Genomic DNA, 17,009 nt, shown 5'->3' with positions numbered 1-17,009 from the left:
TTGCATTTGTTTTTTAATTTTAATAGCAAAACTATCTAAGTCATTCAGACAAATCTTATTAGCAATCTCTCAAACAGCTACCAGAGGTTGGTGGAAGAATCATGAATAATACTTAAACAACTATTTCTCATACCAGACACTTCCAAAATCAGAATTAAAAAAAAACAAACCCATATGATTATAAGAGAAGTAAACAATCAGACAAAAGAACATCATGATTACAAAGAGAAAGTGCTAAAAAATAAATTCATCTGCAGAACTGAGATTAAAAATATTAACACCATTTTTTGCCTGATTAGAAAGATCATGCACATTTTTATTTAAAAAAAAAAGCAAACTTCTTTGCCGTAACACAGAAATAAAGAACTCTTAACTACTGTCAACTCTAGTATAACCTATTCTCTACCCCTATGCTGCTAAATGGAAAGAACTGCTGGTCAAATGGAGAAGCAGAATACTCATTTTGGATGTATAAGAGAACATAACTGGGCAGTTTCTTCCTAGTGAAACCTATGGGCTACTATTATAAAACCTTGAAACAGGAGAGCAGAGCTACCTCCCTTCAATAGGTCCACTAAGTTCTTAACCCAAAAATTCTAAAGCCTAGACTTTGTCTTTTGATTTTAAGAAGAATTCTGGACTAGTAGACGATTTTAGCTCTTTCAACCTTAGCCTAAGACCCTCCTGGGTAGAGCTATTTTAGGCTTACTTACGTGGAAAGACTCTCCTGAGCAAGGGACCTCTGACCAGATAGCTGCAGGAGGTGCAGAGTGGTGGCAGGTGTGGAAACCAGAGAACATCCACCTTCTTCCCTTGAAGGAGTAGAGCAACCATCAGAAGCTATTTTTCAAAAAGAGAGAGAGAGAGAAAATTCTAGTTGCATTTGCTTCTCAGATCGACATTACTGAGTTGTGTTAAAAAAGAAAGAAGGAAGGAAAGGAAAAGAAAGGGAAAGGAAAAGGAAAGAAAGAAAGCAAGCCACTGAGTACAGCAAAAAGAGTAATATCCATGTTTCCAACCATGTTCCAAGAGGGCAGAAATTGTTTTCTAATTGTAGTAGAGTCAATGGAATGGATGCTAACACAAATCCTGAGTGACCATTCAATGCCGCCCTCCCTACTGAATTATGGGTTTGTTTGGTTTTTTTTTTTAAGATTTTATTCATTTACTAGAAAGAGTAAGAAGGATAAGGGAAATTAGTTGGAACTGGGGGTAAGTTCAAAGAAACTGTAAGAACTATATTCTTAGCAGACTTGCAATAAAAATATCATCACAGGAAAAAAAAGATTTTATTCATTTGAGAGAGAAAGAGAGAACACGTGCATAAGCTGAGGGGAGGGGCAGAGGGAGAGGGACAAGCAGATTCTGTGCTGAGCATAGAGCAACAGACAGTAAACACAGGGCTCAATCCCAGGACCCCAGGATCATGACCTGAGTCAAAGGCATATGCTTAACCGACTGAGCTACCCAGGCACCCTAAATTATGGGTTTCTTTTATATAGAATTGACAAAAAGGATTCCTCAGTCTTTTTTTTTTTTTTAAGATTTTATTTATTTGAGAGAGTGAGCAAGAGAGTACAGGAGCAGGGGCAGAGGGAGAAGGAGAAGCAGACTCCCTTGCTGAGCAGTGAGCCTGATGCGGGACTCGATCCCGGGACTCTAGGATCATGACTTGAGCTGAAGGCAGGTGCTTAACCAACTGAGCCACCCAGGCGCCCCTCCTTAGTCCTTTCTATCATGATCAAAGCTTGGAGGAAAAAGGCAGACTCCCAGTACTTCTGCTTGGCTGCGCTTCTTTCTTGTGAAGCTTCTATTATAAAACAGTGAGCCTTTTATTCCAAGTAAAGCTCATGCCATGATGCAGTAGGGAGAAGTCAAAACAATGCATGTAACACCTGATGATACAGGGATGCCTGGGTGGCTCATTCAGTTAAGCGTCTGCCTTTGGCTCAGGTCATGATCCCAGGGTCCTGGGATGGAGTCCCACATCAGGATCTTTGCTCAGCGGGGAGCCTGCTTCTCCCTCTGCCTGCCGCTCCCCCTGCTTGTGCTCTCTCTCTCTGACAGAATCTTAAAAAAAAAAAAAAAAAAAAAACACCTGATGATATGAATGCAGCAATTTTCAAGATTAGAGCCTGAGCCTCCTCAGAGGAAACAGAAAATACTAATGCATTAGTAAAAGGATATATGAGCAGCCATTACTGATTTATATTATGAAGAATCTCCTGTTAGTCCTTTTTCCTCAGCAACAGATGGGAGTATCAGCTGAATCCCAAGTATACAGGAATTTCTTGGGGCGCCTGATAGGCTCAGGTCATGATCTCAGGGTCCTGGGATCAGGGCCACCTTGGGCTCCCTGCTCAGCAAGGGAAGGGGGGTGTCTGCTACTCCCCCTCCCTTTCTTCCTTACCCCCCACCCCCAGCTCATGTGTGCGCACATGCACTCTCAAATAAAATCTTTTTAAAAAATAAAATAAAATAAAAGGAATTTCTTAAGTACAACCTTATAGCTTTAGTGAGAGACCAAAAAAGTTTTCCTGGTGACCCTTTGAATGTCTTGCACCTATTCACAGCACAGTAAAGGAATATAACCTTCTCTTCTTCCCTCCTTATAACCAACACATATTTTGCTGGTTGTTACCGAAGCTCTCTGGCTCTGTCAGGTTTCAGAATGGAGGAGTGGTGGAGGTTAACAAAATGTGAAACAAAAACCATTCCAGTCTTCTCTAAGTTTTATGTTCTTCCTGCTAGGCCATAACTTCCTATTTCTGATTGATGAGTAGGTAGACTGTTGTCCAGGTGATTATGAAAACTTATACTTAATTATCATGATATTTAAGAGCTGAAGATCTATGATGACAGAAATAGCTAATCTGTCCATAATATTAAATTTACTATATTATTATTCCTCAATACCTCCATCTACAACAGAGAGAAAACTATGTTAAAATGTTAAACAGCAATCATTCCCAAAAAGCCCTTCTCATTAATCAGCTAGAAACATTTTCCTTCCATATTACAAACAAGTCTACATCCACATAAAGTGCCTTTAACTTAAATAGTAGCCTCCGAACAGAAATAAAGTTTAGATCTTTGGAGAAGAGGAGCTACAGCAACTAATTACTCTTTGTACCTGTTTTATTGCTCTGGTCAAACAAGTCTTCCTGAGTTGACAAAACCTCAGGCTCTGGTGACTTCTGAATCTTCAGGCCACCTTGCAAAAGCTCTTGAGCAGTTATTCGTTCATTTGTTTCCACAGCAGTAAGAGACACTTTGGGACTAGAAGGCATATCCTCTGACCTAGGAAATTCAAATCACCAGGAGAAAAAGTTGCTATGTTCACATGCTTTCACCTTTGAATTAAGAAGCTTTTTCTGTTTTGTGCTTTCCTTTAATAATTTCAAAACTTCCAGTGGCTCTAGTTTACATAAGTATTTGCTGGAAGTGAAATGAGCTACTTTTTATGATATAAAGTCCTCAGCCCATTTCAAAGCCTGTCTCTCACACAGCAATATTTCTTTTCAACTTTGCTCACTGCTGGGCAGCATGCTGTCCAAGATTTCTGATGAGGGATTTAAGGATTTGTGTTACATATACTGTTATCTAGGCGAGCATGAAGGATTCTGATCCAGACCACAACACTGCCAGTCCTAATGAGGACCCTCCACAAAGGACAGCTTGAGTGTGAATTATCCCCCGTGCTACTGCCACACACTTCACCTACTGCTGGCCTTGTCCATCTGATCCGTTCAGCCTAAGCCCCAAACCAAGAATCCTTCAAACTAATACCACTCTTACATGTAAGACTCTCAATGCTGGCCCCATTCCAGAGACTTGGGAGATTCACCTAAAGGGATAGCATAACTAGCTACAGAGCAACTTCCTAAAGAAAAGCCTAAAAAGTTGGCCCAAGTTAGGCTGAGTGTTTTGCATCAGAAAGACAACTTCTCTTGATATTCAACTTTGTTGAGGACCCCATTCCTCATCTTTCCTACTGAAGGAAATTACAAAACAATACTGAATATTTATTCATCACCTCCCCCAAACTGGAAGCATCCCACTTTTCCTCTGCCATATTGAGCTGCTGACCAGAGGACATGCAGTTTAGGACAGAACAATCACCACAGGCAGAGCAAAGGGATAGGCCTAATTCCTACCACGTTAAGGCCAAGAGGACTTGGGAAAAGAATACCTCTTTACAGCTATACCAGAAACTTTCAGATGCAGGATACCTGAGGACCCAAAGCAATCTGGGTGCTCCTCAAATATAGTAAAAGATTTTCAAATATAATATCCATGTGACTTCTCATAACACTAGAGAGGGTAGAAGTCCTCCCACAGAGCACTGCCTCTGTAGACAAAGATCAGAGAGGAGTGACAAGCAAAGATTAAGGAGTCATGCTTATAGGGGCACCTGGCTGGCTCAATTGGTGGAGCATGTGACTCTTGATCTTGGGGTTGTGAGTTCGAGCCCCACATGCTGGGTGTAGAGATTATTTAAAAATAAAAATCTTTTAAAAAATTTTAAAAAGAAGAGTCATGCTCTTTAGTTACAGCAGCAATAAAATGGCTTTGTAATATACGTAAAGATGAGATAAGGACACAGTAAGAATTCGTAAATAATGTTTCCACTGGACCAGAAATATGCACATTACAATGGGGGGGAAGGGGAGTCAACAATTTCTAAGTATGTTTCCACCTAGTCAAGTAAAACAAGTATGATCCTAAAGCAGAAACTCAAAAATACTTTCTAGAAAGAGCAGGGTTTACCTTGCAGGCGGTGGGTTTTGCTCTTCTACCACATGCACATCCTTACTGGGCTGTGCTGCCACAGGGACATCCTTGCTGGGCTGTTCTGCTGTGGAGATATCTTCATTGGACTGTTCTTCATGTTTAATTCCTTGAAATTTTAAAAGATAGGAAGGAGACATTTAATTTTTCAAAGTACTAGAAGCAGTCCCAAATGTTTTTTTAAAGGTAAAGATTTTAATAAAAAGAGAATCCAATTTGAAAATATACACAGGCATCATTCCAAAAAAGGAAAATACTCAGTAATGCACTTACAAAACCCTTCATCTGCAAGCCATCAACTGACAAGTATTTGCCAGACAACTTGGCAACCTTACAATATTAACTTAGATTATATTAACTTAGTAACTATAAAATGTATCAAAAAAAAAAAAAAACAACTAGCTCTAGCTTGGGAGGAAAATGCTTATAAACAATTCCAAATGCCAAAAAAAATGTTTCATACCAATATTAGCATCCACATCAGACAGCCTAGTATAACTAGAGTTGGTGGTTACTGACAATAGAGGCTCTTTATCTACTTCATATGGCACAGTATGCTCTTCAACATCCTGGCTCTGGGACAGTTCCAGAACTCCAAAGCCCAACTGTGATGAGGCAGAATCTAGAAACAAAACCCCAAGAAATTAAGTAGCATCCCACAATATTATATACTGTGTAAGGTGCTGTTCCTTAGCAAAAAAAAAAAGTCATTTTAAGTCGTCCACACCAGGGCCCTGCCCCAAAGTTTTTCAAAATAAAATTAAGAATAAAGGAACTAAAAGTGGGGGTGCCTGGGTGGCTCAGTGGGTTAAGCATCCACCTCTTGATTTCGGTTCAGGTCATGATTTCAGGGTCATGAGATCAAGCCCAGCAGTGTCAGGCTCCGTGCTCAGCTGGGAGTTGGCTTGAAATTCTCTCCCTCTGCCCCTCCCCCGGCCTGCGCTCACTCACATTCTCTCTCTTTAAAATAAATAAACCTTTAAAAAAGAACACAAAACAAAGAATAAAGGCACTAAAAGTGAAGAGGAAAAATATGTAATGAAGCAAAAAATTACATACTATAAAACCTGGCACCTGGGTGGCTCAGTTGGTTAAGCGACTGCCTTTGGCTTGGGTCATGATCCTCGAGTCCCAGGATCTAATCTAGTCCCGCATCAGGCTCCCTGCTCAGCGGGGAGTCTCCTTCTCCCTCTGACCCTCCCCCCTCTCATGCTTTCTCTCTCTCTCTCCTTATCTCTCTCAAATAAATAAAATCTTAAAAAAAAACACACACACACAAAAAACAAAAAACCTTAGGAGCACCTAACACATAGGTAGAATAGGTCTACTTTCTGAAGATACACATAAACTATACCCATACACAGAGCAATTCAGATCGTACTTCCACACACAAAGCATACATCCCCAAAATATTTGAAAAACAAATGTAACAAGAAGAGTCAATATGCCGAAAGGGGGCTATCCAATGAGCATCAAATTCCTGAACATCAAATTAGGTGGAGTATCTTAGACAACTGCAAATTTCTTAATGACTATTCTCAATTTAATGATGAGAAATCTAGAACCCCATAAAGAGAGATTTATTTTTTAAGATTTTATTCATTTATTTGAGAGGGTGAGAGAGCGAGCAAAAAGGAGCAGGGGGAGGGGCAGAGGGCAAGGGAGAAGCAGACTCCCCACAGACCAGGGAGCCCAATGTGGGGCTCGATCCCAGCATTCTGGGATCATGACCTGAGCCGAAGGCAGACATTCAGCAAACCGAACCACCCAGGCGCCCCACCGATAAAGAGAAATTTAGATATCTACACGCTTGTGTTAAAGGGACTTACAACAATCTACTATCCAGAAAAAGGCATAAAGCTACCTTCAGCACCAAGGGAGTGTGTGATGGTATCATCTCTAGTATCTTCTTCCTTTTCCTCCTCCTTCTCTTCCACGTCTTCTTCCTTTTCTTCCCCCACAGGAGGAGCAGATTCCACTGAAATTCCCAAAACACTAAACGGCAGAAAGACACAATCATGTGTTCCCAGATAGGTTCAGACACTTCACTCAAAGCACCTTTAGAAATTTATTGTGACACCCTACACACCAACATCCTAAGCAAATTTGAAAAAAGTAAAAAACGTGGCCCCCATTAGTGCTTCTTTCTACAGGAAGTACCCAAAAGCACCTCAAAAAACACTGTGCAGAATTAAATAGCACAAATACTTAACAGAAGAAAGGAACAAACATACTTGGAATTTTACCTTTCTCTGAAAAAATATAAGCAGGGAGAGAAAAATCTTACCCTCAAGGGAATTACTGACAAGTGACATAAGATATGCATTAGATGTGCACTGAAGGGCCTCAAAAATGACATCAACTGAACCAGACACACTTCACAAAAATATTTTAGTAAAAAAATCTTAGAGTACATATATAGAATCAGACTGTCTGAATAACGTTCTGGTAAGAGGCCCGTATATTTAAAGGAAGTTATATACGCAAACAATGAATCATGGGACACTATATCAAAAACTAACGATGTAATGTATGGTGATTAACATAACATAATAAAATAAAATTTAAAAAAAATAAAGGAAGTTAACATTACAGGTCAAAAAATATTATAAACAAAAGTAAAAGACAACGATTAGGAAAAAATAGTGCAACAAATATAACAGAAGAACGGTGTCCACAGAATATAAGGAATTCATATGAAGAACCCTAAGACATCAATGAACAGACAACTCATAAAAAAAGAAATACAAGTATCTTTAAACATGTAAAAAAAACAGAAACCAGTTGTTGCCCATCAAATTAGAAAAAAAAAAAAATTGTAAATACTGTACTACTATTCAGTGTTGCCCAAATCTGAGGTGAGATAAGCATTATCATATACTATTTATGACACTAAACTAGTTTGCTATAAACTAAAAGAACCTTTCCGGAGAACAATTTGGAAAGGTATTTCTAAAAAAAAGCTCTAAAAAATGTTTATAACCCAATAATTTCAAGAAATAATTTGAAATGTGGAAAGATCCTTGTACAAACTTGTTTCTAATGTTTACTGTGATTAAGAAATACCTATAAGGCCAGCACTAGGGAAATAAATAACTTACTAATCCATAAAATTATATATTATGCAGCTATTAAAAATGTTTGAAAAAACCAAATACAATGTGTAAAAAACCTGGACTGGATCCTGGATAACTAAATAGATAAATAAATATATTGAGACAATGTTTATTATAAAATATATTTTGACATCTGATACAACTGAAAATGTGAATAGGAACTATTTTACTAGGTATTTTGCAATTAGTATTTTCTTACGTGTGATAATGGTATTATGATTATATAAGATAATGTATTATTCCTAGGAGATGAATGCTAAAGTATTTAAGGGTAACTATGATGTCTGCAACTTATTTCAAACAATCCAGCCCCCCAAAATGTGTATTTTACATACATACATTTATATATGTGTGTATACACATACACAGAGAGAACAAATGTGTAATATCCTTTCATCTTTTCTGTGGGTTTAAACTTTTAAAATAAAAAACTTGGGGAAAATTTTATTAAGAGTTTTAACTGTCACAGGAAAAATTCCATGTTATTAAGCAAAAAGGTCAGCAAACACTTTTACTTTACACATGTCAACTATGTGCATATCAAGTACACACACAAAAGAGGGAAAATATGCCAAAATGTTTACAGCAATTAGCCTCTGGGTGGCAGAATTACAGGTAACATTTTTCGCTTCCTTGAAACTGTCTACACATTTAATGTTTCATACAAAGACTACTAAGCATAACTATAATGAGCATAAAGAGGTAAAAACATAAATTTGCAAAACTGGGGTACATCATCCAAGGAAAAGGGACTTAAGTAAAGATTTTCACAAAAATAAAATAGAACATTACCTATAACCAGGAAGACCAGTTACATAACCTTGGGAAATATAGGGAAAGAAAGTCCAAGAGCAAACATGACAAAATGTAGAAAAGCAATGAAAGACAACACAAACCACATACTTTGGCTCTTCCTCAGTCTCTTTTGGTGGTTTTGTTTCATGTCCCTCCCTGACCTCTAAATGCTGGTAGGCTCAGTGAGTCCTTGGAGCTCTTCTCCACCTTTACTCACCTCCTTAATGATCTTATCCAGACTCAGCTTTGAATATCATCCACATACTTATGACTCTGCAATTTAAACCTCCAGTTAGACCTTCCCCCTGAGTTCCATCCAGATTTGCCAACAATTGCCTCAAACTGTCCAATGAAAAGGCAGCTCAACCTCAATACATCTAAACCTGACCTTCTCTTGTACTCCTGTTCATCTCCTCTAGCAGCAACTCCATTCTTCCAGTGCTGAAACCAAAAATGTGGTATCACTGTTACCTCCCTTTCCCTCATACTCCATATCCAATCAAAAATCCCAGAATCTCACCAATCCTAATCCACTTCTACTTTGGTCTAGCCAAAGGCATATGTTGCCTAAATTATTTCAGAGGGCGCCTGGGTGGCACAGCTGGTTGAGCATCTGACTCTTGGTTTCGGCTCAGGTCATGATCACAGGGTCACAGGGTCAAGCCCCGCTCCAGGCTCCAAGTTCAGTGCGGAGTCTGCTTGGGGTTCTCTCTCCCTCTCCCCCTCCCACTCGTGTGCATGCACACTCTCACTCTCTCTAAAATAAATAAATCTTTTAAAATAAATAAATACGGGGCGCCTGGGTGGCTCAGTCATTAAGCGTCTGCCTTCAGCTCAGGTCATGATCCCAGGGTCCTGGGATCGAGCCCCGCATCGGGCTCCCTGCTCGGCGGGAAGCCTGCTTCTCCCTCTCCCACTCCCCCTGCTTGTGTTCCCTCTCTCGCTGTGTCTCTCTCTGTCAAATAAATAAATAAAATCTTTTAAAAATAAATAAATAAAATAAAATAAAATAAATAAATACAGTAGTCTCCTAGTTGGTCTTCCTGCCTCTACCCTTGCTCCCCCTTCAGTCTATTCTCCTCTTTAATTTTAGTTAAATGGCTACTTTTAGTTTTTATCTCCAACTTTAACAAGGCATAATCAACAAATAAAAATTATACACTCTTCAGTCTATTCTTAATCCAGCAGCCAGAGTGATCCTGTTAAAATCCTTTTTTTTTTTTTTTTAAGATTTTATTTATTTATTTGAGAGAGAGAGAATGAGAGACAGAGAGCATGAAAGGGAGGACGGTCACAGGGAGAAGCAGATTTCCTGCTGAGCAGGAAGCCCAATGCAGGACTCGATTCCGGGACTCCAGGATCATGACCTGAGCCGAAGGCAGTCACTTAACCAACTGAGCCACCCAGGTGCCCCAAAATCTTAAGTCAGATGATGTCATTTCTTTGTTCAAAACCCTTAAATGCCTTCCTATCTCATTAAGAGGAACAGGTGAATTCCTTACACTGTCCTGTAAGGCCTTACATATTCTGGTTCCCCCTTTACTTCTTTGACCTCTTCTCCCACTTCTCTCCATCACTCTACTCCAGCCATACTAACCTCCTTGCCATTTCTCAAATATTCCAGACACACTCCTACCTGAGGGCCTTTGCACTTGCTGTTCTCTATGCATGGACTGCACTTATCCCAGATAACAGCAGACCTCACTTAAGAACTTTTAATCAAATGTCACATCAGTGAAGCATTCCCTAAGTCGTCACCCTATCTAAACCTGGAGCTCCTCTGACATTTCCTATGCCCTTCTCTGCTGTATTTTTCTCTTCAGCTCTTATCAGTGTCTAACATACCATTACTTATTATGTATTGTTATATCTCATACAAGAATGTAAGCTATATTAAGGTCTGATTTTTATTTCTTCTGATCCTTTTCATCTCCAAAATTCAACAGTGTTTGGTATAAAGGAAATGCCCAATAAATATTTGTAGAATATTAGATGAATCTGAAAAGGCCTGAAATAAGTCAGATTACAGACAAAAAAAATATTACTGACATTAAATTTTTTCCCACTGTCTAAAACTGATGGAAAAGAAAACAAAGGTTTAAGTACATTATTTAGAAATACAAAAGTAGCCAATAAAAGAACTAAAATAATTATTATAAAAAATTGGGAGTGTTTTGAGTTAAATCTTCATCTTTCATTATGGAATTCAATTGTCTTAATTTGACAAAACAAGAAATGGCAGTATAATGGTGTTAGCTTTACAATAGCATTGAGTGCTAGGAAGATAACCTCTCAAAGAAGTTAAAACACACTTAAACGGTTGTCTCTGTGAAAGGGGACCAAGGATGGAAAAGGACCCTGCTTTTCATTATAAGCTCTTTTGCTTTTTATTTTTTTATTTTTATTTTATTTAAGTAGGCTCCACACCCAGCATGGAGCCCAACATGGGGCCTGAACTCATGACCCTGAGATCCTGAGATGGAGACCTGAGTTGAAATCAAGGTCAGACACTTAACCGACTGAGCTACCCAGATGCCCCATAAGCTCTTTTTTAAATAAATTATTTATATTACTCTGTTAAAAATATTTGACAGGTCTCATCAAAATTAAAAACCTGTTCTGTGAAAAACCCTCTGAAGAAGATGAAAAGACAAGCTATCAAGTGAGAGAAAATATTTGCAAACCACATATCCTACGAAGGGACTAACATCTAAAATATATAAAGAACTCTCAAAACACAATTTTTAAAAATCCAATTAGAAAATGGACAGAAAATATGAACAGACATTTCCTTGAAAAGGATGTACAGATGGCAAATAAGCACATGAAAAGCTGTTCAACATTTGCCACTAGGGAAATGCAAATTAAAATGAGATTATCGCTACACACTTTTCAGAATGGCCATAATAAAAAATAGTGACAACTCCAAATACTGGTGAGAATGAAGAGAGACTGGATCCTTACACTGCTAGTTAAACCATAAAATGATACAGCCACTCTAGAAAACAGTTTGGCAGTTTCTTAAAAAAACTAACATGCAACTGCCCACCTGGCCATTTATCCCAGATATGAAGACTTATGTTCACACAAAAACTAGCATGCAAATGTTCAAAGCAGCTTTATTTGTAATAGCCAAAAACCAGATCAACCCAGATTTCCTTCAACAGGTAAATGGTTAGACTGTGGTATATCCATACCATGGAACACTACTCAGCAATAAAAAGGAATGCAACAATTTGGACAGATCTCCCAGGAGTGGATCAAAAAAAGCCTATTCCAAAAGGTTACATAATGTACAGTCCCATTTACATAACATTTTGAAATGACAAAATATCACAAACGAAGGACAGTCTTAATTAGTGATCACCAGGGATTCACTAATGGTTATAAAAGGATAGCACTAGGAATCCTTGTAGTGCTGGAACCATTCAGCATGTTGACCCTAGTAGTAGATACACAGGTAACTAGACTTTATAAAAATTCACACACTCGAATACAAGTGAAACTAGGGAAACCTGAATACATTCAGTGGATTTTATCACTGATATCCTGGTTATGATTTTATACTATTTTGTACTATTGTTTTTCAAAACATTACCATTTGGGAAACTGGGCAAAGTTTACAAAGGATCTCTAAGTATTATTTCTTAAAACTGCATGTGAACCTATAATCATCTCAATTTTTTAGAATGTTTAACAGGGAGGGGCACCTGGCTGGCTCAGTTGGTGGAGCATCCAACTCAATCTTGGGGTTGTGAGTTCGAGTCCCATGCTGGGTGTAGAAATTACTTAAAAATAAAATCTTTAAAAAAAAATAAAATAAGATGTTTAACAGGGAAATAAGACAATCTATAGTTCTTTAGTATATTTTAGGATGCTTCATGTTTAGGATCATCGGCTTACATCAACTGAACACTAGATATGAGAGGAAGATTTTTTTCAAATTTTACGTAGAAAAGTTCACAAGCAGCTTTTTTCAAAATACTTGCATTAATGAATAAAGACAACATTAAAAAAATCAACATACATGTGTTCTGAAGAGCTTTCATTCTCTTGAAATCAACTCCAAATCCTTTCTAGATTCATGGCCTTTGCACTTTCAATTCCCTCTGTCTAGAAAGCTCCTCCTCCCACATGCCACACTTTTCCCCAGCCCCTCAACTATGGCTAACAAATTCATATTTATAGTTTAGATCACATTCCTTAGAGACGCTTACCCCTATCACACAGATTAGGTTATATATTATATTTTTCTTCCTTCTTTGCAATGATCACAATTGTAACTACATAGCTACTTATGTAATGATTTAACGTTTCCCTATTAAATTATAAGCTCCATGATGGCAAAGCACCTTTAAAACACCTGCCACAGTGCCTACACACATTTATTGAATGTAAGCATTCAAGGTGTTTTGTTTATTTGTTTTTTAGAGAAAGGGCAACACATTGATACAAAAAGGGAAAAGCAGCATGGGACTTCTTTAACAGCACTGCTTCATTTACAGTAAGAGGTATGCACACTTCCTGTCCCCACCCTGGTTCAAACCAACAGGACACAAACACATAAGCAAAGCACATGTTCCTAAAGAAGTACCATAAACTTAAATGCCTATAGAAAGCAAAACAAAGGGGCGCCTGACTGGCTCAGTCGTTAGGCATCTGCCTTCGGCTCAGGTCATGATCCCAGGGTCCTAGGATAAGAGCCCCGCATCGGGCTCCCTGCTCCATGGGAAGCCTGCTTCTCCCTCTCCCACTCCCCCTGCTTGTGTTCCTCTCTTGCTGTGTCTCTCTCTGTCAAATAACTAAATAAAATCTTTAAAAAAAAAAAAAAGGGCAAAACAAGCTAACATAAATGAGTGAAGTGGCTAAGAAGAAAAGCAAAAGCACTAAAATAAATGATGAATACTTGGCTCCATATTAGTGTCCATGTACAATAGTCAACAGTGAATTATAGGGTCTATGACAGACCATAGCAGTCATGCCCATCTAAGCAGAGGTTAGCTGCTATTAACAGCTCCAGCCAATTATTAGCAATAATACAACAGCTGTATTACCTCTGGACTAGTAATGCCAGAAGCTGAAAATCCAAGTTCATGTAAAATTTCCCCATTCTAAAATTCTATCAATTAACTTAAATATATTTTACAACCAAGTGTGGGCCAAACAGAACCCACCTGCAGGCCAAAATAAGCCCACCAATTTGTAGTTTTTGTAACAACTGATGATTTGGGAGAAAAAATTTATGTGCAAACAGAGTATTAAATAGAATGCAAAAAAAAAAGGACTTTTTTTTTTAGATAAAACCATACTCTTGGGGCGCCTGAGTGGCTCAGTTGGTTAAGCGACTGCCTTCGGCTCAGGTCATGATCCTGGAGTCCCTGGATCGAGTCCCGCATCGGGCTCCCTGCTTGGCAGGGAGTCTGCTTCCCCCTCTGACCCTATCCCCTCTCATGCGTGCTTTCTCTCTCACTCTCTCTCTCTCAAATAAATAAAATCTTTAAAAACAAACAAACAAACAAAAAAACCCATACTCTTTCACCACCTCAACCTAACACTCTCCTCTCTGACTGCTGCCTTTTCTACTATGCCACCACAAGGCCTGTGAAGTTGTCTAAGTTCGCTTTTGATCTTAGATTTTAGGCAGAAGACTAAGAAGCAGTGAATAGTAAAAAAGAAAGAGAAGGCACTTGAGTCAGGAGAGTTCAAAGCTCAGCTGTCACTTACAAGCAATGTATGCTACAGCAAGTTATTTAACTTTTTCACCCATCAGTTTTCCCCCTCTATGTAATGGAAATAATATAATGTCTTCACAGTATAGCTGCTTTAAGGATGAAATTAAATGGGACTATATATCAAACATCCAATCTAGTGCCTCACAGAGGATAAACTCAATAAATGAACTATGTAAAACTACACATAAGACAAAGTAAAAATTCAACACTGTTTCAGGGTATGAATTAAACATTCTGGGTCTAAAACTGGTAAGGTAATTTAGCTGGTAGGTAGAAAGCATGCCAGACAGTTTTGACAATACATATCTAAATATTTTTTGATGATTTATATCCTACTGATTAAGTCATATCTATGCTAAGAATGAAGAATGCTTATTTTGTTTTACCTGCACAAGATAGATCACAATTTGAATACTACAGGTGTAAAAAATGTTATTACCTTCAAAAAAGAGATTCTAGCTATCAGTACTAATGTACTAGTTAATACAATTCTCAAATCCCACTTTCTAATTCACAAAAATAAGATTAATCCTTTTATCCTTGGTTTAAGGTAATAGGGACAAATAAAAGAATTGATCCATTAATAAATTTAAATAAATTCCTGCCAACACTAGTATACCTGCTTGTCCTGTTTGGCTGAGGTAACTGTTCAATGACCTGACTGATGGAACTACATGAGTCCAAGTGAGAAGAATCCATAGGTTCTGAAAAAAATAACTGGATATTAGTATAAAAGGCATTTACCACCAAACTTCAATACAAGTTCAGAAAGGTAGACAATACCAATCTAATCAGCTACATTAAAAAATCAACTTTTTGAGTGCCTACTATGCACCAGATACTGTGCTAAACCTCCTTATGTACATTTACCAAACCACATGTTTAGATCCACCCAGCTCCAACAAGAGCACTCTTGCAAAAGGGACCAATAGCTTTAAACACCTCACCTGCAGCTTTGTTTTCTTTCAGATGCTCATTGAACCCACTATTACTATCTCCTTGTTCTTCTCCAGCTGTTTGTTCAGGATTGGACACAACATCCTAGAAAATATACATACTTAATATCCCCACTATATATGAAATAACCCAAAATGAGGCATACTTTTTGTGAATGTGTTGATTTCATTTTTCCAACCAATTTTAATCCAAAAGATAGTGATCGCCTAAGTACTTATGTTTGCAGATTAATCCTGATTAGATGAAAAAGAATTTTTCCTCAGTCATTTCCAAACAAGGTATCACTCACCAACACAGGGTTCTCTTTGTGTGTCTGCAGATTAGGAAGGTGTCGGGATAGCATACTGAAGTGAGAACCAGAATCATCTTCTAGAACCTGGCTTTCAGGCTGAGAATCTTCAATTATCAGGCAAGGAGTGTCTTGCTGAGAGAAATCTGAATCCAACTGACTTCCAGTAGGGTCCATCTGCTCCCCTGGAATGAAATAACAAAAGATCAGTTCGGTGTAACCTACTAGCCTTCCTCACGCACTTTGAGCTTAAATAATGGGGCGGAAGTGCAAGAGCTAGGAAAGGGGACCAGTCTAGGGCTCCAATTAGATTATATTTATAATCGCTGCAAGCACTTTCCTACCATACCTCCCAAGGCCTGAGTCCCTCGTTATTTACTATCAGCCTCCCAATCCTTCTCTCCCTCTTCTTTTCCATCACCTTCCCCGTAGACACCCTTTCCTCTCCTTCCTCACCTCTTCTCTCCCCGCCTCTTTTTCCATCCCCCACAACTCTCCCTACGTCCTTCTGGCGCCTCTATGGCCCCCCAAAAGGCTGCTTTGTAATCTCTGTTCGCCAGAACACCCACAACCCTTTACGTTTCCTCAAGACCACCCAGCCTTCCCAGCTACTGCTTCCCCACCCCCTCCTCAGGGCCCTCCAACCCTTTCCCCGTCACCGCCGCCATGCTTGCCACCCCGCCCCCTCCGGTCAGCCATCCCTTCAGACCCGAAACCCAAGCCTTCAGCGCTCACTGCACCCCCACTTTTCTACAAACAGTACCAGGCATCCCGGCGGGAGATCACTCGCGCTGGAGCTAGAGGTCCCTGCACACTCCCCAGCTCCCTCCAGCTCTATCCCCAGGTCGCCGCTGTAGCCACCGCCGCCGCCGGCCGCGAACTCCCCCTTTTCCCGTCGCGTCACGCAGCATCGGCTCGCCCATTCGCTGCGGCTGCCCGCCACTCAAGAAACCCTGTGGATGATTGGTGGCTGAGGCAGAGTGCCCCGCCCCACGTAAGAAAAAGGAACACCGCGGCGTGTTTCCATGGCAGCATGGACGTTGCAGGCCCTCCCCCTAGTACAGCCAGAGAATGACAGTATCCTTGAACCGAAGGGACCTTGAGAGGGCGTGAAATATATTCCCCTGCCTCTAGGACAATTGTTTGTACTACTCAGACACAGGAGAAAAGACCTGTTTTCTATCGTTCCTGCACCTGGAGACCCCATCTCTCACCCTCCATAGAAAAGGAGAGGGTTCCCCCGCTTTCTAATAAAAAGGCAAAGAGGATCCAGGATGCCTAGTACTTCAGAGCTGTTCAAAGTGAAGAAAGGGAGGATGCTTTGGGTTT

The 17,009-nt window shown here is 39.4% G+C and overlaps 1 protein-coding gene across 5 annotated transcripts in view; it reads right to left on the bottom strand.

Annotated features, from left to right (window-relative positions):
* TP53BP1 (tumor protein p53 binding protein 1) overlaps positions 1 to 16,584 on the bottom strand; it is a 73,017-nt gene extending 56,433 nt beyond the window's left edge. For 4 of the 5 annotated variants that reach the window (XR_006795006.3, XM_045900219.3, XM_064570550.1 and 1 more), the window contains exons 1-9: positions 16,444 to 16,584; positions 15,681 to 15,865; positions 15,382 to 15,475; positions 15,054 to 15,138; positions 6,656 to 6,786; positions 5,255 to 5,413; positions 4,771 to 4,900; positions 3,134 to 3,300; positions 714 to 840 (exon numbers count right to left, since the gene is read on the bottom strand). Coding sequence is in view for 3 of the 5 variants with exons in the window: in XM_045900219.3 (XP_045756175.1) it covers positions 714 to 840; positions 3,134 to 3,300; positions 4,771 to 4,900; positions 5,255 to 5,413; positions 6,656 to 6,786; positions 15,054 to 15,138; positions 15,382 to 15,475; positions 15,681 to 15,865; positions 16,444 to 16,450 (1,085 nt within the window). In the remaining 2 variants the exon portion in view is untranslated. The remainder of the gene's footprint in view (positions 1 to 713; positions 841 to 3,133; positions 3,301 to 4,770; positions 4,901 to 5,254; positions 5,414 to 6,655; positions 6,787 to 15,053; positions 15,139 to 15,381; positions 15,476 to 15,680; positions 15,866 to 16,443) is intronic. The other variant, XM_064570551.1, reaches the window with a different exon arrangement.
* Between the last annotated feature and the right edge of the window lie 425 nt (positions 16,585 to 17,009).

This window comes from Mirounga angustirostris, unplaced genomic scaffold (assembly GCF_029215605.1).
Source record: "Mirounga angustirostris isolate CCGP_5_RB_7025 unplaced genomic scaffold, mMirAng1.0.hap1 SCAF_9, whole genome shotgun sequence".
Classification (NCBI taxonomy): domain Eukaryota; kingdom Metazoa; phylum Chordata; class Mammalia; order Carnivora; family Phocidae; genus Mirounga; species Mirounga angustirostris.
Note: the sequence above shows the minus strand (reverse complement) of the source record. Positions and strands in the feature narration are given on the sequence as shown.